Below are 27,833 nucleotides of genomic sequence, written 5' to 3' on the forward strand. Positions count from 1 at the left end.
ATTTTCACTTTTATAACTTTAAGAAATCAAAAATTAATTAAGATTTTAGGGAACAAATATCAGCATATGTATATTAAATTGACAATGCACATTTTTTTTCAGTAAACTCATTTGAATTTTTTTTCAGTAAAGTACAGACTATATTCTGGCTTTTAGAAAGCATAGGGGTTTTGAACCCTACTCACATTAATTTATGCTCGTTTTGAGTTTGACTCTAATGTTTATTTTAATTTGTGTTTGTCTTGGGCTTCATTTATTTATTGATACTGATTTTGGGTAGTTGTATGCTTGGCAGATTATATGATAGTCGGAACGCCTGGTGCTGAAAATATGAACCATACCATGATCGAATGGGGCTGTTACGAGAACTAGTCTACCCTCCACTCCCTATATTGACCATGTTGATTCAGAAATACCAATGGCACTTGCTTGCAAGTGGTGGAACATTCCGAAACTTGACATTTTATTATATTTTGGTGTTTCATGCAAGAAAATACATGTTCCACAAAGTTTGAGGTGCAGTTTTCCGCTCAAATAGAAATGCCTAGAAGCCATAGAATGTTTTCATAACAAACTAACACGATTAGATAAAAAAAATGGCACAGTTAAAAAAAATGGCAAAACTTTATGAGTCTTGAACAATCTTGGACAGTATAAACAAAATCAAATTGAATATTAGATATATAATGATATTAATTGTTGAAAGATCAATAAGTTCAAGTTTTTTTTTCACTGTAATTTTTATTTTCATTTTCAATGCTGTAAGAACTGGAAAATAATAAATATGTAATATACGAGTAATTCGTTTTCAGCGAAACACCAATGACTCAGAAGGCTTTAGGTTTTTACAGTTAAAGAATGGGGCAGTATCCATATTGTGCTTGTAGTGAAACTATATTTGTCTTGACCAATCTTGAAAAGAACTAATAAATTAAACTGAATATTTGATGCATAATGATATTAATAGCTAAAAGCTCATCAGTCCAAAATTTTACTGTAATTTTAATATTTATTTTCAATATTAAGTACAAAAGAAAACATTTGTAATATAATTCGTTTTCAGTAAAGCGCCAATGACGCAGTAGGTTTTAGGCTTCTTCAGTGAGACGATACCCAAACTCTTGTTTGTAGTTATTTTTATTCAATTCAAACTTGATTTGCATATTCGATTTAAGTGTCACTCGTTTTAAGATTTATTTATTCATTTAAATTAATATATATTGTATATTTTGTTCACATTGATTTTTTATTTAATTTCTGTTCGTTTTAAGTTTCATTTATACTTTAATAGCAAAATATTTGTTTTCGTTTTAAGCTAGATTTTCATATTCAATCTAAGCATTGCTCGCTTTAAGATCTATTTATTCATTTATATTATTACTTGTTGTATGTATTTTGCTATGATTTTTTATTTAATTTCTGTTCGTTTTGGGTTTTATTTATTCTTTAATAGTAATTTCTGGTCGTTTTGAGTTTGAATTTTAACATGTATTTGTATCTCCCGAGGTTAAGTTTAAAATGGCCTTTACTTTTATTTTAAAAACTTATTTTTTCGGAAAGTTTTTTTTAATTAATTTTTGTTCGTTTTCGATTGCAAAAAGTTTCAAGTTTTTTTTGGCATGGAGGGGGTGCATACTATCTGATTATTCATGGTTTTAAATAACAGATCCAGCATTTTCAATTTAAATCGAATGAGAATTTTTTCAAATTCTATATGGTTAGTTCTTTGATCACAACCTTATATATGAACAATATACAGCTTGCATAATTTGTGGAAAGCGATTGACAACAATGAATGGAATGATAAAATAGCTCCATTAAGGAGGTTTAGACCATTTCACTTGCTGACACAAAGAGATCACGGCTGTTTTGACTTGACCTTAATAGGAATTTGTGTGCCAAAGCAATTTTGCATCTATCACAGAGTATGTATTTTAACCTTATAATTGGATAATTATAATAGATTTTCTATGTGTTCTTCCCATACAAAACCACTTCCCATAAGTTATAAACCGCCCTTAATAAGTTATACCACAGGGCATAACTTACAACGCCTACCCCTGGGCCCTGGTGGGCTGTGTCGACACCGGAGTTTTTGTTATCAGAACTTTGAACTATTTTAATAAAATGTCTATCTCAAAATTTTTATCTGATTCATTGAGGGCTTGGAGGAGGGAGAGGGGCTAGTTGCCCTTCAATCTCTTTTGACTCTTTAAAAGTGAACTAGCACTTTCAACTTTCCAATCAAACGAGCCCTCTCTAAAGTTTATACGAGCATCCTCCAATAAGAAATAATATGAAGGATTTGAAGAATCCTTAAATTACAACCTTTGCCCTGAGGGCTTTGGGGGAGTTGTAATCCTCAAAGACCTAATTTCCAGAACTTAAAACTACGTTTAATAAAATGGCTGTCTTAAAATTTTGATTGGATGTGTTTGGAGAAAAGGTGGGCGTGAGAGGGGGGGTTAGTTGCCCTCAAATCAGTTTCGACTATTACAAAGGGCACTAGCCCTCGGAATTTCCAATCGAATGAGCCTTTTTTGAAGTTTTTACGACACCACCTTATATGCCCCAAGGGCATAACTTAAAACCCTTGCCCTGAGGGTTGTGGGGGATTGTCCTCCTCAAAAACATATTTTTAATCGGAAAATCAACTCCTCAGAAAAAATTGGCTCTATGAAAATCTTGATTGGTTATGTTTGGGGGAATGATGGGCGTGGGGAGGGGGCTAGTTACCCTACAATACCTTTCGAATTTTAAAAAGGGCACTAGCCCTTTAAAAATCCAATTAAATGAGCCTGTTTTGAAGTTTCCACGACAACACCTTCTATAAAAACCTTATATGCCCCCAGGGCATAACTTAACACTCTGGTCGAGGGTTGTGGGGGAGTATCCTCCTCAAAAAAATATTTATATCTGGGAATCAGGTATCACGAACGATCTTGCTATCTCCAAATTTTCATGGAATAGGTGTTGGGAACTCAGGGGCATAGGGGGGTGGGGCTAGTTGAACTCCAATAAATATTGAAAATTAACAAGGGTCAAAAACCCTTTAACTTCTAATATAATGACTCTTTTTTGAAGGTTCTACAACAACGCCTTCTATAAAAACCTTATATGCCCCCTGGACATAATTTGAAACCCTTGCCCTGAAGGTTCTGGGGGAGTGTCCTCCTCAAAAACATATTTCCTATCTGAAAATCAGCTAGACTGAACAAAATGGCTATCTCAAAAGTTTGATTGGATGTGTTTGGGGAAATGATGGGTGTAGGGGGGGCCTAGCTGCCCTCCAATCACTTTCGACCATTAAAAAGGGCACTAGCCCTTTAATTTCCAATCGAATGAGCCTGTTTTGAAGTTTCTACGACAACGCCTTCTATAAAAACCTTATATGCCCCCAGGGCATAACTGAAAACCCTTGCCCTGAGGGATTTGGGGGAGTGTCCTCCTCAAAAATATATTTTCTATCTGGAAATCAACTACGCTGAAAAAAATGGATATTTGAAAATTTTGATTGGATGTGTTTGGGGAAATGATGGGCGTGGGGGGGGGGGAGAAGGGGGCTAGTTACACTCCAATCACTTTCGACTATTAAAAAGGGCACTAGCCCTTTAATTTCCAGTCGAATGAGCATGTTTTGAAGTTTCTACGACAACGCCTTCTGTAAAAACCTTATATGTCCCCGGGACATAACTTAAAACCCTTGCCCTGAGGGTTTTGGGGGAGTATCCTCCTCAAAAATATATTTTCAATCTGGGAATCAACTACGCTGAACAAAATGGCTATCTCAAAATTTTGATGGGAGGTGTCTGGGGGAATGCGGGGCGTGGGGGGGGGGCTAGTTGCCCTCCAGTCATTTTGGACTATTAAAAAGGCCAATAGCCCTTTAATTTCCAATCGAATGAGCCTGTTTTAAAGTTTCTACAACATCGCCTTCAATAAAAACCTTATATGCCCCCAGGGCATAACTTAAAACCCTTGCCCTGATGGTTGTGGGGGAGTGTCCACCTCAAAAACATATTTTCTATCTGGAAATCAACTACGCTCAACAAAATGGCTATCTGAAAGTTTTGATTGAATGTGTTTAGGGAAATGATGGGCCATGGGGGGAGGGGGGTTGGTACACTCCAATCACTTTCGACTATTAAAAAGGGTACTAGCTCTTTAATGTCCAATGGAATGAGCCTGTTTTGAAGTTTCTACGACAACGCCTTCTATAAAAACCTTATACGCCCCAGGGCATAACTTAAAACCCTTGCCCGGAGGGGTTTGGGGGGGGGTAGCCTCCTCAAAAATATATTTTCTATCTGGAAATCAACTACGATGAACAAAATGTTTATCTCAAAATTTTGATTGGATGTGTTTGGGGAAATGTTGGGCGTGGGGGGGGGAGAGGGGGCTAGTTACACTCCAATCACTTTCGACTATTAAAAAGGGCACTAGCTCTTTAATTTCCAATTGAATGAGCCTGTTTTGAAGTTTCTACGACAACGCCTTCTATAGAAACCTTATATGCCCCCAGGGCATAACTTAAAACCCTTGCCCTGAGGGTGGTGGGAGGGTATCCTCCTCAAAAATACATTTTCTATCTGGAAATCAACTCCGCTGAACAAAATGGCTATCTCAAAATTTGGATTGGATGTGTTTGGGGGAATGATGGGCGTGGGGGAGGCTAGTTGCCCTCCAATCATTTTCGACTATTAAAATGGGCACTAGAACTCTCGATTTCCTATCGAATGAGCCCCCTTTGAAGCTTCTACGACAACCCCTTCCATATGAAGTGCCTCTGGGAAAAAAATAATAATAAATAATAATAATAAAACATTGGAGCCGTATGGCCCTTACTATAGGCAACGCTACAGCGTTGCCTCTGATACTTATTAAAATATGTTTAAACGTATGAGATACGTACTGCTGTGGAGATGAATCTAGGCTATATACCATCTGAGGCAGAGCTATCATCGGAGTGGGCAGATCTAGTGTCGCGTGCTCGACGGCCAGGGGCTCCATTGGATCAGCTTCATATATCGGCCCTATCTCATATTCTAAGAAGACCAATAATTATATACGGAGCTACCTGTGTCAAAAGTCATGTGGGTGACTTGATTATGCCCGGTTTCAAGGTGAGTACTCAAAGTAATTTTTTATTGACACGTTGATATTAGGAATGCGACAAAGAGAACTTTTTAAAATCATTGGTATTAGTTGATACCTTTTTACGGGAAATTGAGATTGTAATATCTTGAAAAACATAATGTGTTTAGCAGTTGGGATGCCTTTTTGTTTTTAGTTAGCCGCGAACTGCTAATTGGTTTGAAGGAGTACCCAAACAAATATGGAAAACTATGGGCTTTAAAAGCACATTTGTGAAGTAGTTGATCTTCTTTCCTTCTTGGGAACAGCTGTTATCCCGGTAAAGATAAGACCTAGGTGTAACTGTGGTACAGAAGGAAGATATAGGATGTAAATTCACTACTTTTGGCTTGCAGAACATGTGTTTCAAATCTTTGGTATATTAATGTAACTTTTTTGCTTTGTTCAAACTCCATTATACTTTTTTTTTTGCAAAATAGAGTTGTTTTGTATATAAAGTAGATAGTATCCATATTCTATTTCAATTCAGTTTTATATGTATATGCAAGAAAACAATTGTAACCAACTTAAGATCACAGAAAATAATTGAAAGAGAGACAGGGGGGAGGGAGGGAGGGAGGGAAAGGGGAAGCGTAAAATGATTGGTCAAGATGGGGCAGTGGTGGACGTTTTACACTGTTATCAGTATCTTATCGTATTTGTAATGAAGAGATAGTGGTTTGTGCTAAAAATTAAGTATCAATTTCAGCCCCATTGACTCCATGATGTCTTGTAAGCTGCTGGGCCCAGCCCATGTTTTCCAAAATTCTGGTAGAACTTTATTAACCCCCGGAGATTTTGCTTTTAATATGTAAGAAACATCGATGTCTGACAATCTTGCATCGTCTTTAGGCGTGTATCTACCTGTGTTGTGGGAGCCAAATTTTTACTGGAAAGTTCCCATTGCTCTGGGGTATACCCGTGGTCATTTCTCTGCACTAGTACCGGTTGAACCTGACAACCTACCAAGTGGAGAAATTCGTCAAGATGGTGGTCAAAAGTCTTCATATTTGCCCCTCATCACCAATGAGGCTCAACTTCTTCCTGTTCATTTTCTTACGGAGAGAGAGGTAAAATGACTGCTTAGTAGTATCAATGCTCACTGATTTAAAGAGAGCCTGAACTTTTTATCACTTCTCTTATTGTTTCATTGTTGAGTTCTAGTTACTTTTTGTGCTGCTTTTTAACTGTCAGGTTGTCATTCAGCTTTTAATCTTTTACAATAGTCATCGACAATAGTTTGCTCGTAGCGTTTAGACGGCTCAGAAATGGCATGAACCGTGAACAAAGTAAAAACAAGCCAAATTTTATGCTCTTAAGGGTAAACACCCACAATTAAAAGCTCTATTATAATTGTAACCTTTGAAAACTATTTGGTACAGTCCTGTGCTCGTCTTAAGCTCTGTTCTTAGTATTTTCTATGACAAACCTGCCTATTTTGGATCGAGGGTGTTTTGTGACGTGGAAATATCTAACTTTCATTTTGAATTGACGCAAAATTTTATCACGTGTGGCACACTTTTCTGCGTGCGGTGCTCGCCACAGGATGTTCACAATATATGAAATGGCTTTTGCAGCATAATGTAAGAACTAATTGCAGCGTTGATCTATCATTTGGTAATACCTTAGCAGAGTGGTCTGCAAAGTGCGGCTTCAGAGCCGCACGTGGCTCTTTGCTCCCTTATGTGTGGATCTGGCACAAATACCCACGGAAGGCAGAATAATATTTTCATTAAAAAAAGTGGGTAGGAAAAAATTGCTTCTTATTTCGACAAATAAAAATTCTTCTATAAATCTAGAACATATATAATTTTTGTTTTAGTTAAAAGATTTTAAGAACAAAGCAGATATTTTGAAAAGAACTAAAAAGTTACCATTGTCTTTCAAAACCATTAGAATTTGCTCGAACATAACTAAACAGCACATGGAAGATCTGAAACTTGTTTTGCCTTTATCAATAGCAGTTGACAAGTCTTGTGACATAAATGACACAGCATAAGTTCCACTCTTTTGTAAGATTTATATCTCATTCTGGCCCCAAAGAAGAATTTTTTGAGATTATTACCACTCAAAGGTCAAACACATGAGAAGATATTGCAAGTGTTGTAGCTGGGTGTATGGATAAACATCATAGTCCCCTCGATAAAATTTCGTTGATTTCAACAGATGGGGCCAAAAGTATGACCGGCGTAAGAAAAAGAGTTTGTTGCTATTTTGAAAGAAAAAATAAATCATGAGATACTTGTTTATCATTCATCAAGAAGTGCTTCGTGAATAAACATTCCCAGAAGAAATTGATAAGTTTATGGAATTAGTGGTTACAATTATCAACTCAGTTCAGCTAAAGCTCTTAATCATAGCCAGTTCGACGATTTTTTTATTTGAAATGGAGAGTGGGTACGCTGATCTTGTGCTTCATAACAATGTAAGTTGGGTTATTAAGCGGTGACGATTCAAAACGTTTTGCGTCTCTTTTTCCAGAAATTAGTGCATGTCTCCTTGAGAAGGGCGTTCAATATCCAGAACTAATAAACGATTAGTAGATCCAAAATATTTTTCTCGTGGTAAACGTTACGCATCATCTGAATTTCTTTCATGTTAAAAGAAGCTATGACATTTGAAAACTATCCATTTTGCTCAGAATATTGAAAGGAAAAAATTATTTCACTCTCCGAGCCTGCTGAAGCATCGCCAAGAAAATAATTCCTCTATTGATAAACACCATTTTAAAATAATAATTTCAATTATGAGGGAAGCTTTTGTCAGCAGGTTTCAGAAATTTAAAAACAGCAGAATTACTTTAGCATTTTTCAAAAATTCTTTTAGTACTTCAATAACCGAGTTAAAATTTTCTCCTTTTGAAATTGACCTTGCTGGCTTTGAAATACAGTTGCTGGATTTAAAAAACAGTGAGATAGGGCACTCTAAATTTGAGTTTCTTTGTGTTCAATTGGAAAAAGTGGACAAGAAAAACTGTGATCTCAGTTGAAAACACAAATGGTCTTCTTTGAATGACCTGGAGAAGGAAGACATGAGCAGTTTCAACACTTGTAATAGTATTCTTGATTCCTACGATCCGCTGAAATAACTTGCGTTTGCTGTTCTTTCGCTTTTCGGCTCTGGTTATATATCTGAAAAATCTTTTTCAAGCATGAACATTGTCAAGATCAAACTGAGAAGGTGTCTTATTCATGAGATTTCGAGTCATGCTAAAATTGAAAGCAACAAGATACAAACCCGACTGACTCAAACTTTTGGAGGTGGTGCAAGCATATTGTTCACATTAATAAATATTTATTAAGTATAAAATCTAGTTTTATTTACTACTTATTTAGTGCAAAAATGTTTACTAAACAAGCAGATTTGGCTCCAAATTCTCTAAATATTGTTAATATCTTCCTTTTTGGATCTTTGGCAAATACATTTGCCGACCATTGCCCTAGCATTACAAATCATTAATGTTTGTTTTCAGCTATTTCATTATTACTTTTACTAAATGTATATTTTAGGTCCTTAGCGTCATTTGTTGCAATAACAGTATTTACAGTGTACACATAGTGCCTTCTGGCAAGTTCTAAATCTGCAACAATTTACCCTTAAAGGTCTGACCTAATAGTGTAAGCCATTCCGGATATATTGCTTTGTCAGGTTTCCGAAAATCTACATGCTGATATTTCGTTTTGATTTAATTCAGCATTTACCTAAACGTTCCTCAAAAACTTCACCTTCATACCCATAGCTTGTGCAGTAGCATTAGTTGTAGTAGCAACAGGACGGTCAGTTGTGCGGCGGGGGAGGGGGTGCCCCCACTGTTCTTGGGTACACGGTAAAAAAAATAAGTCGGCGAAACTTTTTGAGAACGTAGCCCATATTGTTTGTTCAGTTAAATAAATACGACGAAAATACTGACATATCATCTACAGATATCTCGAACAATACAAAGATATAGAGATATAATAGATATACAAACATCTCTTAAGAACCATTCGCGAAAAAAGCACTACAGTTCAATGCCCAGACTTGCAATATCATCACCGAAAACCTGCAGGTCCTTGTGATATGCGTTTTTCACAAAATGAAGGTTGTATGTGACACTTTTCAACAGACGGTTTTCTGTGTTTTATCAGTTTATCAATCTGAGTATAGTGTTTTTTCATTTTTTTCTGTAGTGTTTTATAAGTTTTATTAATAATAGTGTTTTATCTGTATTTATGAGTTTATCAGTTAAAAGTATAAAAACCATAGTAATCAGTTTATAATCTAGAGTATGAGTTTATAGTTAAAATTATCATTTTTATCTGTAGTGCTTTATAAGTTTATCAGAAACTTTTCTTTTAACTTATGCCCCACGACAATTAGAAAAGGTCATCTGTTGCAGCTGATAACCAATATTGTTCACTGCCTTCAATAAGTCCCATTTCAACATTTCACTTGTTGCTTCCCAAATACAAGATTTCAAGGTTACTGCTAACGACTTTGGCTTGGTGAGGAGAAAAGTGCCTTGTAGGTATTTGAAGCGCTTGACAACTGGCATAATTTGTCGTTTCGGTATACTCTAATGCTCAATATTCAGTTTCCTTGATGTTTTTGAGTATCTCTTAACAGAAATCCGAGTATAGTCATAAGCATCGTTTGGGGGTAAGGTGGAGAGGATGGGTATTTGTATCTCATTGAATTTGGAAAAATATAAATTATTAATTAACTTAGAAACTGTTGCTCGTTGTTAGTTACAACTTCGCTTTATTGTTTTTCAATATAAAAAAACGTAAAAATAGAGAATAGTCTCTATTTATGATACCACACCTTCTTGTTATTGTTGCTTTTCCATCTATTTCTTACAACCAACTACAAATAAAGAATCGGTATAAATTTACTATGGATTATTACTGATATTAGTCACACTTCATGCAACGGCAGCGTTACATTCGTAATGTTTGATTCTGTATCAGCTTGCTCTGCAGGAAATATCTGCTGAAAGTAAGATAGGATGAATTTGAATAATATAAGTACATTTTTTTCATATTTAGATAATTTCTATGAACATATAAGGGTAGTTTCATGTAGTAAATTACACAATATTTTGAAACGAACATTATGCTAATTATTGATTAAAAACAGTCGGTAGAAATGGTAAGCCAGTCGGTTGAATCCCTCACTCCCCTCCCCCCAACATCCAGGCAATTAACAACCCAGAGTAGCAGTACTAGCAGTAGTAGCAGTATGTGCACATCAGCTTTGGTTTTTTCAACACCCCTTTCACCACACACTTAAAGTTTCAATTTAATACTATCAACTGATCCTGAAAAAAATCTGATACGTGCTCTTGGCAACATTTGGGGCAAAGTGTGTCTTGATTAAGTTCAATACAGTTATAATATTTTCCTAATGTATAGCTTTAATACCTTCAGCCTTAGTAGCAGTAGTAGTAGTACCAGATGTAATAATAGTTGCTGAATCAGTAACAACAGTTGGACCAATAGTATTAGCATTAATTTTAGTGGCAGTAGTAGTTGTAAAACCAAAATAATAGCACCAGTAGTAGTAGGAGTATTAGTATTAGTACAAGTTAGAGCAGTAGCATAATGATGTAAATTTTGTATTTTTATTAATTCAGCGTCCCCGGCAACAAGCCCTGTCAATTTCAACTTCATACACCAAACTGTGTATTCTCTACACGTCAGAGAATACACAAGAGGGGAGTAATGTTAGTGTCCGATAATCCCAATTTTCTTATTTGTAAGATTTAATAAATTCCAGGCAAGTCCCAAGGATCATTAAAAAGGCATGGAAAAGGGAAGCACAAAAGCTCTCCTAACGTTGACTTCTTGGTTATGGTTTTTTATAACCAAGTACTAATAAGTATAAGCAGTAATAGTTTCAGAAAAGCAGCAGTATTATTAACAGTAGTAGTATTAAATATTGTCTTTTGTTCCGTTGAACATACCCCAAATGATACCCCAGAAGTTTCACCTTTATACAGTATGTCGTTCTAGAAATTTTATAGATGTGCCACTTTACTTCCTTTTGACGCCATTTTCATCTTAATACTCTTTGCCCTACAAGTAGTTGAAGTAGTTGTTTGAGTAGTTTAGTAGCAAAAGCAGTAAAAGCAGCAGCGTTAGCTTTTTGAAGAATCCTCTGAAAGCTCCAACTTAACACCCACATCTATTCTTGAATACTCACTTCTGACCATCTGTAGGCAGAGAGTTTGTTTCTATTTAGAGGAAATTTCCATCACAATTCTGTCAAATTCTCACCTTCATACTTAACCTAATGGTACTATTATCATAGTAGTAATGGTTATAATAAGAGCAGTAGCAGACTGTTGTATCAAAGGCAATGCTGTAGCGTTGCATATAGTAAAGGCCATACGGCACAAATGTTTTATTATTTATCATTTTTTTCCCAGAGGCACTTCTTATGGAAGTGGTCGTCGTAGAAACTTCAAAGGGGGCTCATTTGGTTGGAAATCGAGAGTTCTAGGTATCTTTTTGATAGTCAAAAATTATTGGAGGCCAACTAGCTTCCCTCACGCCCATCATTCCCCCAAACACACCCAATCAAAATTTTGAAATAGCCGTTTTGTTCAGCGTAGCTGATTTCCAGATAGAAAATATAATTTTGAGGAGGACACTCCGCCACAACCCTCAGGGAAAGAGTTTTTGGTTATGCCCTGGGGGTATATAAGGTTTCTATAGAAGGCATTGTCGTAGAAACTTCAAAAAAGGCTTATTTGATTAGAAATTCGAAGGCCTAGTGCCCTTCCTAATAGCAAAAAGTGATTGGAGGTCAACTAGCCCCCCCCGCCACGCCCATCATTCCCCCCACCGCAGCCAATCAAACTTTTAGTTAGCCATTTTGTGACGTGTAGTTGATGTCCAGTTATAAAAATGTTTTTGATGAGGAAACTCCCCACCAACCCTGAGGGCAAGGGTTTTAAGTTATATCCTGGGGGCATATATGGTTTTTATAGAAGGTGTTGTCGTAGAAACTTCAAAAAATGCTCATTCGATTGGAAATTCAAACTAATAGTGCACAATAATCGAAAGTGATTGGATGGCAACTCGCGCCCCCACGACCCTCCGTCCCCCCACACCAGCTACTCCACGTTTGTGCTCGACATTGTGTCACGCGTTGTATATTTTCGGATAGAAAAGATATTGTTGTGGAGGAAACTCCCCCACAACCCTCAAGGCAAGGGTTTTAAATTATACCCTGTGGGGATATAAGTTTTTTATAGAAGGCGGTGTCGTAGAAACTTCAAAGAAGGCTCATTCGATTGGAAATTCATTTAAATGGGCTAGTGCCCATTTCAATAGTCAAAAGTGATTTGAGGGCAACTAATCCCCTCTCACGTTTACCCTTTCCCCAAAAACATTTAATCAAGATTTTGAGACCGTCATTTTATTAAGCGTAGTTTTAAGTTCAGGAAATTAGGTCTTTGAGGATGGCAACTCCCTAAAATTATGCCCTGGGGGCATATAAGGTTTTATATAGACTACATTGTCTTATAAACTTCAGATAGGGCTCATTTAATTGGGAATTGAAAGTTCTAGTTCACTTTGTAAGCGTCAAAAGATATTGGAGGGTAACCAGCTTCCCCCCCTCTTAAACCCTAGTTTCCCCAATGCATCCACTAGCAATTTTAAGATAGCAATTTTGTTAAAAATAGAATAAAGACTATATAAAAAAAATTCCGGTGTTGACACAACCCACCAGGGCCCGAGGACAGGCGTTATAAGTTATGCCCTAGGGGCATATATGTTTCTTATGGAAGGGATACTCGTACTAACTTCAAAGAGGTATCATTTAATTGGAAATTGAAAGTTCTAGTTAACTTTTTAAAAGTGATTGGAGTCAAAAGAGATTGGAGGGGACCTAGCCCCTCCATGCCTTTTTTTCCTCAAACCCATCCAATAAGAAGTTTGAGACTTCTTTTTTTAAATAGTTCAAAGACCATATAACAAAACTCAGGGGTCAATACAGCCTCCCAGGGCCTGATGACAGGAGTTGTAAGTCATGCCCTGGGGGAATATATGGTTCTTATTGAAGGGATGTTCGTAAAAAATTCAGAGATGGCTCATTTGAATGGAAATTGAAACATCTAGTTAAATTTCTTTGAGTCAAAAGATATTGCAGGGGAACTAGCCTCCACGCCCCTTTTCTCCAAATGCATCCAATAAAAATTTTGAGAAGGGCATTAATTCAAAAGTTTTTCAAAAGTCAGATAAAAAACTCAGGGGTTGTCAGAACCCCACAGGGCCTGGGGGCAGGCGTTGTAAGTTATAAAATTTGTATAGACAACATTATCGTATAAGCTTCAGAGAGGGCCATTTGATTGGATAGTGAAATCCAGTCCTTTTTAAGAGTCAAAAGTGATCAGAGGGCAGTTGGCCCCCAAGCCTTTTCTCCGCAATACATCTGATAAAAAATATGAGGTAGCCATTTTGTTAAAAATATTTCAAAGATAATTTAACAAAACTGCTTTTTTTTTATTAATTTCTTTAAAAAAAGTTAAAATGTAATATAATAATAACTCCTGTGTAGACACCGCCCCCCCCCCCTCAGGGATCGGGCCGGGGTTGTAAGTATTACTCGGGGGGCCTATATGGTTCTTATGGAAGGTATACTCGTATAAACTTCAGAGAGGGTTCAATTGAATGGAAACAAAAAATTATAGTTCATTTTCTCAGAGTGAAAAAGGTTGGAGGGCAACTAGCCCTCCCACCCTCCACGCCTTTTGGGCGTATCAGATGGATAAACCCATCCGATAAAAAATTTCAGGTAACCATTTAGTTAAAAATAGTTCAACCATCAGATATTGAAACTCCAGGGTCAACACATTCTCCCAGGGTCGAGGGAAAGAGGTTGTAAGTTATACTCTGGGGATTTGTTTGGTTTTTATAAAAGGAATACTCGTACAAACTTCAGAGAGGACTCATTTTATTGAAAATAGTAAGTTCTAGTTCACGTTTAAAGATTCAAAAGAGACCGAAGCTTAATCTAGCCACTGCATGCCCTTTTTCCCTGAACCCATCCGATAAAAAGTTTGAGATAGCAACTTTGTTAAAAATAGTTCAAACATCAGATAATAAGAAACTCCGAGGTTGACACAAACACATTTTTTCACTTTTATATTGTTACTTTAATATCAGTTTTGATACTTTGATGAATTTTTGATTATTTTTTTAAGTTTGTTTTTGAAATGAGGAGTTTTTAAAACTTGAAATTTTTTGCAATCAAAAACGAAAAAATTAATTAAAAAAATTTTCAAAAAAAAAAATTTCAGAGAAAAGAAAAGACCATTTTAAACTTAAGCTCAGCAGATGCAAATACCTTTTAAATTTCAAAGTCAAAACGACCAAAAATTACTATTAAAGCATAAATGAAACCCAAAAAGAACAAAAATTAAAGAAACAATCATAGCAAAAACATAAAACAAGTAATGATATAAATGAATAAATAGATATTAAAGCGAGTAATGCTTAAGTTGAATATGAAAATCAAGCTTTAGACGAAAAGAATATTTTCCTATTGAAGTACAAATGAAACTTAAAACGAACAGAAATTAAATAAACAATCAATGCAAACAAACATACAATAGATATCCATATAAATTAATAAATAAATATTAAAACAAGTGAAACCTGAATTAAATATGCAAATTAAGCTTGAAATAAACAAAAATCACCACAAACAAGAGTTTGGGTATGACCTCCTTCTTTCACTATAAAAGTCTAAAACCTACTGCGTCATTGGCACTTTACTGAAAATTATATGTGTCTTGAACAGTCCTGGAAAGTATTAACAACATCGAATTGAATATTTGATGCATAATGATATTAATTGTTGAAAGATTCATCAGTTAAAGAATTTATTTTGCTGTAAATATATTTTTGTTTTCAATGCTGTAAGAACTGGAAAAGAAAGTATTTGTAATATAATCCGTTTTCAGTTAAGCGCCAATGACGCAGTAGGCTTTTGGTTTTTATTTACAATTATGAAAGGAGGCACTATCCAATCACTTGTTTGTAAGGAAACTATATTCGTCTTTAACAACTTTAAAAACAGTTAATAAATTAAACTGAATATTTGCTGTATAATGATATTAATTGCTGAAAGCTCATCAGTTCAAAATGTTACTATAATTTTAATGTTTGTTTTCAGAGATAAGTACAAAAGAAAATATTTATCACAAAATTGTTTTTCAGTGAAGAGCCAATGACGCATTAGTTTTTAGAATTTTACAGTGAGAGAATGTAGGTTATACAAAAACTATTTTTTGTGGTTATTTTTGTTTTTTTTCAATATTAATTTTCATATTTTATTTAATTTTCTATATTTTTATTATTTATTTATTAATTTAAATTTATATATTTTTGATTTTTTTTTTAATTGATTTTTTATTTTATTTCTGTTCTTTTTAAGTTTCATTTTTTATTCAATAGAAAATATTTTTTTGTCTTAAGCTTGATTTTCACTTTTAATCTAAGCATTACTCGCTTTAAGATCTATTTATTCATTTACATCATTACTTCTTCTGTGTTTTTGCTTTGATTGTTTATTTAATTTCTGTTCGTTTTGGGTTTCATTTATGCTGTAATAGTAATTTCTGGTTGTTTTGAGTTTGAAATTTAAAGGGGATTTGTATCTGCTGAGCAAGTTTAAAATGGCCATTACTTTTCTTTCAACTTATTTTTCAGGAAAGTTTTTTTTAATTAATTAATAGTAGTAGGAAAACAATTAGCAGCAGGATTTACAGCAGTAGTAGTAGCTGCATGTTGAATTTTTAGTCATTTGCTTAAATCTTTTATCATTTCCTGAAAATTCCAAATTATTATTCTCAGTCATTTGTGAGTTACACCCTTTTGAAAACCCGAATACACATAGTGTGTTTTGATTTAGTTTAACCCCCCTCAACAACCATAGGCAGCGCAAATACTCTGCCTAAGTAAAAAAACGATTTTGGCACAATGTATTGTTTTTTTTTCTTTAGACCACAGAACATCGTATCGAAGGAGGGCTCGAAAAGGGCTCATTTGATTGGAAATTGAAGTGGCTTGTGCCCTTTTTAATAGTCGAAAGTTATTGGAAGAAAACTAACACCTCCTCCAAGCCCACTTTTTCCTCAAACACACCCAGTAAAAAATTTTGAAACAGCTATTTTGTTCAGCGTAGTTGATTTCCAGATATAAATTGTTTTCAAGAAGGACAATCCCGCTAAGTCCTCAGGGCCAGGGTTTTAAGTTATGCCCTGGGGGCTTTTAAGCTTTTTATAGAAAGTGTTGTCATAGAAACTTCAAAAAATACTCGTTCGATTGGAAATTCGAAGGTCTAGTGCCCTTTTTAATAGTCAAAAGTGATTGGATGGTAACTTACCCCCTCTCGGGCCCACCTTTCCCCCCCCCCACATCCAATCAAAATGGTTTATAGCCATTTTGTTCACCATAGTTGAAAATTCTTCAAATTAGGTTTTCGAGAATGACAACCCCCCTCCCCACAAAGCCCTCAGGGCAAAGGTTGTAAGTTATTCCTGGGGGGAATACATGGTTTTTATATAAAGTTTTGTCTTAGAAAATTAATAAAGCGCTCGTTTGTTTGGAAATTGAAACGACTAGTACCCTTTTTAATAGTTGAAAGTGATTTGAAGGCAACTAACACCCCTTCCACGCCCACCATTTATCCAAACACATCAAATCAAAATTTTGGGATAGCCATTTTGTTCAAAGTAGTTGAAAGATCCAAAAATTATATCTTTGAGGATGACATTCCCCCCGCAGCCCTTAGAGTAAGGGTTTTAAGTTATGCCCTGGGGGCATGTAAGGGTTTTATTGAAAGTTTTGTCATAGAAACTTGAAAAATGGCTCATTCGACTGTAAAATTCAGAGGGCTAGTGCCCTTTCTACTAGTCAAAATTGATTTGAGGGCAACTAATCCCCTCTTAATCTCACCTTTTCCGCAAACACATCCAATAAAAAAATTTAATTAGCCTTATTGTTCAACGTAGTGAAAAGTTTTAGAAATTAGTTCTTCGAGGATGATAGCCCCTCAGAGCCCTTGAGGCAAGGGTTGTTAGTTATGACCTGGGGGAATGTAAGGTTTGTATAGATAGTGATGTTGTAGAAATTTCAAAAAGGGCCAGTCGGTTGGAAATTAGAAGGGCTTGTGCCCTTTTTAATAGTCAAAAGCTATTGAACGATAACTAACACCACTCTAACACCCACCATTTTCCCAAACCTATGCAATCAAAATTTTGAGATAGCAATTTTGTTCAACGTATTTAAGAAGTCCGGAAATTATATTTTGAGGAAGACACTCGCCCACAGCCCTCAGGGCAAGGGTAACAAGTTATGCCCTGGAAACATAGAAGGTTTATTTTATAGAAAACGTTGTAATGGAAATTGAAACGGCTAGTGCCCTTCTTAATAGTCGAAAGTGATTGGAGGGCAAGTAACCCTCCTCACACGCCAATCATTTCCCCAAATATTTCAAAATTTTGAGATAGCAATTTTCTTAAGCTGAATTGAAAGTTCTGGAAATTAGGTCTCTTAGGATGACAACCTCCCTTCCCCTAACCCTCAGGGCAAGACTTTAAGTTATGCTCTAGGGGTTTATGAGGTATTTATAGAAAGCTGTGTCGTAGAAAATCAAAAACGGCTAATTTGATTGGAAATTCAAAACGCTAGTGTCCTTTTTAATAGTCAAAAGTGATTGGAAGGCTTGAAATTTTAATAGTAAAGATCGATGTGGCTGCAATGTTTTTTTTTCTTTTTTTTTTAGACCAGGTTACTTCGTATCGAGGGAGTTGTCGTAGGAACTTCAAAATAGGCTCATTCGACTAAAAATAGAAAGGGATAATGCCCTTTTTATAGTAAAATGTGACTGGAGGGCGAAAATTCCCCCTCCCACACCTACCTTCCCATTTCCCTATTATAATTAAAAACTAAATGTTGTCTTTAGCTTTAACTAAAATGCACTGTGTTAATTCTAATTCCCAATAAGGCATCTCAGAGCTATCAAAGAAAATAAACAGATTTCTTACAAATTGTATCGTTTTCTATTTCAGGTTAACTAGAAAAGGTATGGAACTAAACTAAACACTAGCGTTGTAAGTTATATGCCCCAGGGCATAACTTACAACGCCTGCCCCCGGGCCCGGGGGTTTGTGACGACACCTGAGTTTTTGCTATTTGACTTTTGAGAAATTTTTAAGTTAATACCTATCTCAAAATTTTCATTGAAGGAATTTGGGGAAAAGGGGCGTGGGGGGCCAGTTGCTCTCCAATATCTTTTGAGTCGAAGAAACTTAACCAGAACTTTCAATTTCCAATGAAATGAGCCATCTCTGGATTTTTTACGAGCATCCCTTCAATAGGAACCATATATTCCCCATGGGCATAACTTACAACCCCTGTCCTCGGGCCCTGGGAGGCTCTTTTGACCCCTGAGTTCTCGTTACATTGTCTTTGAACTATTTTTGAAAAAAAGCTATCTCAAATTTCTAAATCGGATGGGTTTGAGGAAAAAAGGGCATGGAGGGAGGGGGTGGCTAGGTACCCTCCAATCTCTTTTGACTCTTAAAAGTGCACTAGAACTTTCATTTTCCAATCAAATGATGCCTCTTTGAAGTTAATACGAGCATCCCTTCCATAAGACCCATAAATGGCCCCAGGTCATAACTTACAGCACCTGCCTCCGGGCCCTGGTGGGTTGAGTCACCACCAAATTTTTTGGTATAAAATCTTTGAACTATTTTTAACAAAATAGCTATCTTAAAATTTTATTGGATGGATTTGGGAAAATAGGGATTTGGGAGGCGGAAGCCGTTTACCCTCTAATATCTTCTGACGCTTAAAAAGTGAACTAGAACTTGCAATTTCCAATCAAATGAACCCTCTCTGAAGTTTATGCGACAATGTTGTCTATTCAAATCCTTACATGTCCCCAGGGCATAACTTACAACCCTTGCCCGGAGGGCTATGGGGGAGTTGTAATCCTCAAAGACCTAATTTCCAGAACTTAAAACTACGTTTAATAAAATGGCTGTCTCAAAATTTTGATTGGATATGTTTGGGGAAAAGGTGAGTGTGAGAGGGGGTCTGGTTGCCCTCAAATCACTTTCGACAATTAAAAAAGGAACTAGCTCTTTTAATTTCCAATCGAATAAGCCTTTTTTTAAGTTTCTACCACACCACCTTCTATAAAAACTTTATATAACCCCAGGGTATAACTTAAAACCCTTGCCTTGAGGGTTGCGGGGGAGTATCTTCCTCAAAAATATATTTTCTATCTGGAAATAAACTACGCTGAACAAAAGGGCTATCTGAAAATTTTGATTGGATGTGCTAGGGGGAATAATGGGCGTGGTGGGGCGGGGGGAGGGGCTATTTGCCCTTCAATCACTTTTGACTATTAAAAAGGGCACTATTCCTTTTAATAGCCAATGGAATAAGCTTTTTTGAAGTTTCTATGACAACGCCTTCAATAAAAACCCTGTATGCCCCCAGACCATAACTTAAAACCCTTGCCCTTAGGGTTGTCGGGGAGTGTCATCCTCAAAAACATATTTTCTATCGGGAAATCAACTGCGATGAAAAAAATGGCTATCTCAAAATTTTGATTTGATGTGTTTGGGGGAATGACGGGGCGGGGGGGGGGGCTTGTTGACCTCCAATCATTTTCGACTATGAAAAATGGCACATGAACTCTCAATTTCGAATCGATTCAGCCCCCTTTGAAGTTTCTACGACGACCCCTTCCATATAAAGTGTTTCTGAAAAAATAAATAATAAAGCATTAGAGCCGTATGGCCTTTACTATAGGCAACGCAGCAGCGTTGCCTCTGAAAAGAAAATAATATTTTGAATATTTTTGTTTTTTTTTTAAGACTTTATAGTTTGCCCTGCTATTTGTAAGTTAGAATAAAATTTTCAGCAATCTTTAACAACATACACCTTTTAAAAATCTGGACTTAGTTCTAATGTTCTTAGTTCTGGTGTTTAGTTCAGTTCCATACCTTTTCTAGTTAACCTGAAATAGAAAACTTGATACCATTTGTAAGAAATCTGTTTATTTTCTTTGATAGCTCTGAGATGCCTTATTGGGAATTAGAATTAACACAGTGCATTTTAGTTAAAGCTAAAGACAACATTTAGTTTTTAATTATAATAGGGAAATGGGAAGGTAGGTGTGGGAGGGGGAATTTTTGCCCTCCAGTCACATTTTACTATAAAAAGGGCATTATCCCTTTCTATTTTTAGTCGAATGAGCCTATTTTGAAGTTCCTACGACAACTCCCTCGATACGAAGTACCCTGGTCTAAATAAAAGAAAAAAAAAAAAAAAACATTGCAGCCACATCGATCTTTACTATGAAAATGTCAAGCCTTCCAATCACTTTTGACTATTAAAAAGGACACTAGCGTTTTGAATTTCCAATCAAATTAGCCGTTTTTGATTTTCTACGACACAGCTTTCTATAAATACCTCATAAACCCCTAGAGCATAACTTAAAGTCTTGCCCTGAGGGTTAGGGGAGGGAGGTTGTCATCCTAAGAGACCTAATTTCCAGAACTTTCAACTCAGCTTAAGAAAATTGCTATCTCAAAATTTTGAAATATTTGGGGAAATGATTGGCGTGTGAGGAGGGTTACTTGCCCTCCAATCACTTTCGACTATTAAGAAGGGCACTAGCCGTTTCAATTTCCAAGACAACGTTTTCTATAAAATAAACCTTCTATGTTTCCAGGGCAAAAAAATATTTCCTATTGAAGCACAAATGAAAAACTTTTGAATTAATGCCCTTCTCAAAATTTTTATTGGATGCATTTGGGGAAAAGGGGCGTGGAGGCTAGTTCCCCTCCAATATCTTTTGACTCAAAGAAACTTAACTAGATGTTTCAATTTATAGTCAAATGAGCCATCTCTGAATTTTTTACGAATATCCCTTCAATAAGAACCATATATTCCCCATTGGCATAACTTACAACACCCGTCCTCAGGCCCTGGGAGGCTGTGTTGACCCCTGAGTTTTTGTTATATGGTCTTTGAACTATTTAAAAAAATAAGTCTCAAACTTATTATTGGATGGGTTTGAGGAAAAAAAGGCATGGCGGGGATAGGTCCCCTCCAATCTCTTTTGACTCCAATCACTTTTAAAAAGTTAACTAGAACTTTCAATTTCCAATTAAATTATACCTCTTTGAATTTAATACGAGTATCATTACCATAAGAAACATATATTCCCCAAGGGCAAAACTTAAAACGCCTGTCCCCTGGCGCTGGTGGGTTGTGTCAACACCGGAATTTTTGTTATATAGTCTTGATTCTATTTTTAACAAAATTGCTATCTTAAAACTGTTATTGGATGCATTTGGGAAACTAGGGTTTAAGAGGGGGGGGGAGCTGGTTACCCTCCAATATCTTTTGACGCTTACAAAGTGAACTAGAACTTTCAATTCCCAATTAAATGAGCCCTCTCTGAAGTTTATAAGACAATGTAGTCTATATAAAACCTTATATGCCCCCAGGGCATAATTTTAGGGAGTTGCCATCCTCAAAGACTTAATTTCCTGAACTTAAAACTACGCTTAATAAAATGACGGTCTCAAAATCTTGATTAAATGTTTTTGGGGAAAGGGTAAACGTGAGAGGGGATTAGTTGCCCTCAAATCACTTTTGACTATTGAAATGGGCACTAGCCCATTTAAATGAATTTCCAATCGAATGAGCCTTCTTTGAAGTTTCTACGACACCGCCTTTTATAAAAACTTTATATCTCCACAGGGGATAATTTAAAACCCTTGCCTTGAGGGTTGTGGAGGATTTTCCTCCTCAAAAATATATTTTCTATCGGAAAATATACTACGCTTGACAAAATGGCTATCTCAAAATTTGATTGGATGGTTTGGGGGGAAGGATGGTCGCGGGGCGGCTAGTTGCCATCCAATCACTTTCGATTATTGTGCACTATTAGTTTGAATTTTCAATCGAATGAGCATTTTTTGAAGTTTCTACGACAACACCTTCTATAAAAACCATATATGCCCCCAGGACATAACTTAAAACCCTTGCCCTCAGGGTTGTTGGGGAGTTTCCTCATCAAAAACATTTTTTATACCTGGATATCAACAACACTGCACAAAATGGCTAACTAAAATTTTGATTGGCTGCGTTGTGGGGAATGAGGGGCGTGGCGGGGGGGGCTAGGTGACCTACAATCACTTTTTACTATTAGGAAGGGCACTAGGCCTTCGAATTTCTCATCAAAAAAGCATTTTTTGAAGTTCCTACGACAATGCCTTCTATAGAAACCTTATATGCCCCCAGGGCATAACCAAAAACTCTTGCCCTGAGGGTTGTGGCGGAGTGTCCTCCTCAAAATTATATTTTCTATCTGGAAATCAGCTACGCTGAACAAAATGGCTATTTCAAAATTTTGATTGGGTGTGTTTGGGGGAATGATGGGCGTGAGGGGAGCTAGTTGGCCTCCAATAATTTTTGACTATCAAAAAGATCACTAGAACTCTCGATTTCCAACCAAATGAGCCCCCTTTGAAGTTTCTACGACGACCCCTTCCATAAGAAGTGCCTCTGGAAAAAAAAATAATACATAATAAAACATTTGTGCCGTATGGCCTTTACTATAGGCAACGCTACAGCATTGCCTTTGATACAACAGTCTGCTACTGCTTTTACTATAACCATTACTACTATGATAATAGTACCATTAGGTTAAGTATGAAGGTGAGAATTTGACAGAATTTTGATGGAAATTTCCCCTAAATAGAAACAAACTCTCTGCCTACAGATGGTCAGAAGTGAGTATTCAAGAATAGATGTGGGTGTTAAGTTGGAGCTTTCAGAGGATTCTTCAAAAAGCTAACGCTGCTGCTTTTACTGCTTTTGCTACTAAACTACTCCAACAACTACTTCAACTACTTGTAGGGCAAAGAGTATTAAGATGAAAATGGCGTCAAAAGGAAGTAAAGTGGCACATCTATAAAATTTCTAGAACGACATACTGTATAAAGGTGAAACTTCTGGGGTATCATTTGGGGTATGTTCAACGGAACAAAAGACAATATTTAATACTACTACTGTTAATAATACTGCTGCTTTTCTGAAACTATTACTGCTTATACTTATTAGTACTTGGTTATAAAAAACCATAACCAAGAAGTCAACGTTAGGAGAGCTTTTGTGCTTCCCTTTTCCATGCCTTTTTAATGATCCTTGGGACTTGCCTGGAATTTATTAAATCTTACAAATAAGAAAATTGGGATTATCGGACACTAACATTACTCCCCTCTTGTGTATTCTCTGACGTGTAGAGAATACACAGTTTGGTGTATGAAGTTGAAATTGACAGGGCTTGTTGCCGGGGACGCTGAATTAATAAAAATACAAAATTTACATCATTATGCTACTGCTCTAACTTGTACTAATACTAATACTCCTACTACTACTGGTGCTATTATTTTGGTTTTACAACTACTACTGCCACTAAAATTAATGCTAATACTATTGGTCCAACTGTTGTTACTGATTCAGCAACTATTATTACATCTGGTACTACTACTACTGCTACTAAGGCTGAAGGTATTAAAGCTATACATTAGGAAAATATTATAACTGTATTGAACTTAATCAAGACACACTTTGCCCCAAATGTTGCCAAGAGCACGTATCAGATTTTTTTCAGGATCAGGTGATAGTATTAAATTGAAACTTTAAGTGTGTGGTGAAAGGGGTGTTGAAAAAACCAAAGCTGATGTGCCCATACTGCTACTAATGCTAGTACTGCTACTCTGGGTTGTTAATTGCCTGGCTGTTGGGGGGAGGGGAGTGAGGTTTTCAACCGACTGGCTTACCATTTCTACCGACTGTTTTTCATCAATAATTAGCATAATGTTCGTTTCAAAATATTGTGTAATTTACTACATGAATTGGTAAAACCACTACCCTTATATGTTCATAGAAATTATCTAAATATGAAAAAAATGTACTTATATTATTCAAATTCATCCTATCTTACTTTCAGCAGATATTTCCTGCAGAGCAAGCTGATACAGAATCAAACATTACGAATGTAACGCTGCCGTTGCATGAAGTGTGACTAATTTCAGTAATAATCCATAGTAAATTGATACCGATTCTTTATTTGTAATTGGTTATAAGAAATAGATGGAAAAGCAACAACAATAAGAAGGTTTGGTATCATAAATAGAGACTATTCTTTATTTTTACGTTTTTTATATTGAAAAACAAGAAAGCGCAGTTGTAACTAACAACGAGCAACAGTTTCTAAGTTAATTAATAATTTATATTTTTCCAAATTCAATGAGATACAAATACCCATCCTCTCCACCTCACCCCCAAACGATGCTTATGACTATACTCGGATTTCTGTTAAGAGATACTCAAAAACATCAAGGAAACTGAATATTGAGCATTAGAGTATACCGAAACGACAAATTATGCCAGTTGTCAAGCGCTTCACAATACCTACAAGGCACTTTTCTCCTCACCAAGCCAAAGTCGTTAGCAGTAACCTTGAAATCTTGTATTTTGGGAAGCAACAAGTGAAATGTTGAAATGGGACTTATTGAAGGCAGTGAACAATATTGGTTATCAGCTGCAACAGATGACCTTTTCTAATTGTGGTGGGGCATAAGTTAAAAGAAAAGTTTCTGATAAACTGATAAAGCACTACAGATAAAAATGATAATTTTTACTATAAACTCATACTCTAGATTATAAACTGATTACTATGGTTTTTATACTTTTAACTGATAAACTCATAAATACAGATAAAACACTGTTTTTAATCAAACTTATAAAACACTACAGAAAAAAAAAAATGAAAAAACACTATACTCAGATTGATAAACGGATAAAACACTACACAGAAAACCGTCTGTTGAAAAGTGTCACATACAACCTTCATTTTGTGAAAAACGCATATCACAAGGACCTGCAGGTTTTCGGTGATGATATTGCAAGTCTGGGCATTGAACTGTAGTGCTTTTTTGCGAATGGTTCTTAAGAGATGTTTGTATATCTATTATATCTCTATATCTTTGTATTGTTCGAGATATCTGTAGATGATATGTCAGTATTTTCGTCGTATTTATTTAACTGAACAAACAATATGGGCTACGTTCTCAAAAAGTTTCGCCGACTTATTTTTTTTTACCGAGTACCCAAGAACAGCGGGGGCACTCCCACCCCCGCCCCCCCCCAGAACGGCCTGTTTCGAAAAAAACAAATTATAAAGCACAAGCTAAGGGGATGCAGGTGAAGTTTTTGAGGAACGTTTAGGTAAATGCTGAATTAAATCAAAACGAAATATCAGCATGTAGATTTTCGGAAACCTGACAAAGCAATATATCCGGAATGGCTTACACTATTAGGTCAGACCTTTAAGGGTAAATTGTTGCAGATTTAGAACTTGCCAGAAGGCACTATGTGTACACTGTAAATACTGTTATTGCAACAAATGACGCTAAGGAAATTAAGGTAGAGCTTTTTGGATATGTTTAAGGGGAATTCCAGTTAAAGCAAAAAACTGTATGCATGAAGGTTTTCAAAAGGGCATATAAGCAATATATATATGATTTCAAGTCCGAATATGATTTCAAGTCCAGTAACTGTGAGGACCCAATACGGTATGTCAACCCCAAGGTTTTGTAATTTAAAACTAGATCTGATTAAATACTGATTTAAAATTAAATCAAATTGCACTATGTGTTTACTAGTTGCCAATAAAACATCTCAACAACATCTCACGAACGACTATTATTTTGAAACCTTCAGGATTACTACTATTACTACTTTTGCTCTTACAGTTTAGCTAAATCAAAAGAGTCTAAGCGTATCCAGATTTTCAAAATCATAGATAATTTTTTGGGGAAAGGAATTATGCTTTATTTTTCAAGTCAATTTGAGGAGGGATAAAACTAAATTAAACTGTACTATTCGTGTCAAATTTAAAAATTGTTGAACAATTTTCTCGAGCATACAAATAGCAGGCCAAACAATGGAATCTTATAAAAAAAACCGAAAAGATATAAAACATTATTTTTTCTATGAAAAGACTATGTCAATAAAAAGCGAACAAATAGTAATTTAAAATATTTTCCCAAGAATTTAGTTTTTTAAAGAAAGTTATGAGCTCCATTAAACCAAAAACGAGCATAAATAAAGTCAAATAATCTCCCAAGCGTAAAAGTACCACAAATAACCTTCAATAAATAAATTAAAGCTAATACCAAACAGAAATTACAATAAATAACCGAGACAAACTCAAAACGAGCAAAAATTAAGATGACTAGGGGTGACAAACACCATGACTAGGGGTGACATCTCAAGTCCCGAAAATAATTTGCATTTTACTGAAAATAAAATATATTTTAAATGTTTTTGTTTTTTAACTTAAATAAATAATTCTTTTTCAAGTTCTTAAGAACTTCAAAAACTATATTTATATTAAACTGATAATCCACTTTTAGTTCTTTTTATTCAGTAAAGTGCCAATTGTGTTTTGGTTATGAAAAGTATAGATATCAGATTTTGTTGATAATTATTTGAATGCATTATTCAAAAGGATGTTTCGCATTAGCTAAATTGTCTCTCTGTATTCAAAAAACTTATTTTCTAGAAATGAATCCTTCAATATATGGAAACAGTGGTAATTTTGGACAGGGCCAACCAGCCTCAACCTTGCAGACGAATAGCCAGTCACCTGAGAAAAAGCCATTTCAGCTCTTTTGGAATTGCGTAAACCCCAAGACTCCACTGGGATCAGCTTCAAAAAACCCTAAGAATTCTGATCCATTGTCCTCTGGTATTGGGTTTGATACACCAAATCAGTCTCAGCAACGGTATCAGTCTCAACAACCGTATCAGTCTCAGCAGCCATATCAGTCTCAGCGACCATTCAACATGTTATCACAATTAAATAGACCCAACAGTGGGTATGACTTTATTAATTTTGGAGAAGATTGCCTCGTATTGAAAAGAAGCTTCTGAACTATTTAATATGTTTTATTGTTACTTTTTTATAATAAAGTTTGAAAGCGGAAGTCATGGCCTGCTTTAATTTAAGCATATTCCTGGTTTCTCTAAAATATGTATTTGGGTCTTCTCTATTAAGCTAGCAAAATTTTATATTTTGGATAAAGTAATCTACATGTTTCTAGTAAGCTATTTCGGGATTTGTCATTGAAATAATCTGAGGTCTTTTGTTATTCATTTGCTTATAGTTAAAAGGTTTACAAGCAGCCAGTTTTCAAGACTATATCCTTAGCTGGGCTTTTTAAACATAATAAACAGCATTGAAAAACTATTTGGTTTCAAGGCAAGACTTCTTTTCAAAAAAAAGAAAACAACAAGGAGGAAGGATAAACAGCTATAAATAGAGTCTTGGATTGTTATTGGTATGATGGATTGTTATAGCTACTTATTTCCTACACAGAGATACGTCGTGTTACGGCTTGCTGATAACTTTGATTTTCAATTGAACCATCTTCTAGTGTCAATTTCTGTTCTTTAAAATTTCAAATAGTTACTGAACTTCCATTTCTATGCTTGGTGATAATTTGTATTTTTGAATAAAATAAGTAGCATTAATATTATATATTTATGTATATTTTATAAGATGGATGTAATAAAAATAATGTGATTTTTTGTGTCCATATT

The 27,833-nt window shown here is 35.6% G+C and overlaps 1 protein-coding gene across 1 annotated transcript; it reads left to right on the forward strand.

The window, feature by feature from the left end:
• The first annotated feature begins 4,922 nt into the window (after positions 1-4,922).
• On the forward strand, positions 4,923-27,211 carry LOC148945534 (ubiquitin thioesterase trabid-like). The gene is given in 4 exon segments (XM_089099075.1): positions 4,923-5,097; positions 5,100-5,123; positions 5,986-6,203; positions 26,794-27,211. Coding segments are annotated over 4 exon segments (423 nt in total). The 3' UTR covers positions 26,800-27,211.
• The last annotated feature ends 622 nt before the right edge of the window (positions 27,212-27,833 follow it).

The sequence above is a fragment of the Artemia sp. Qi Xiang Cuo genome, chromosome 13, assembly GCF_049724085.1.
Source record: "Artemia sp. Qi Xiang Cuo chromosome 13, ASM4972408v1, whole genome shotgun sequence".
Lineage (NCBI taxonomy): Eukaryota > Metazoa > Arthropoda > Branchiopoda > Anostraca > Artemiidae > Artemia > Artemia sp. Qi Xiang Cuo.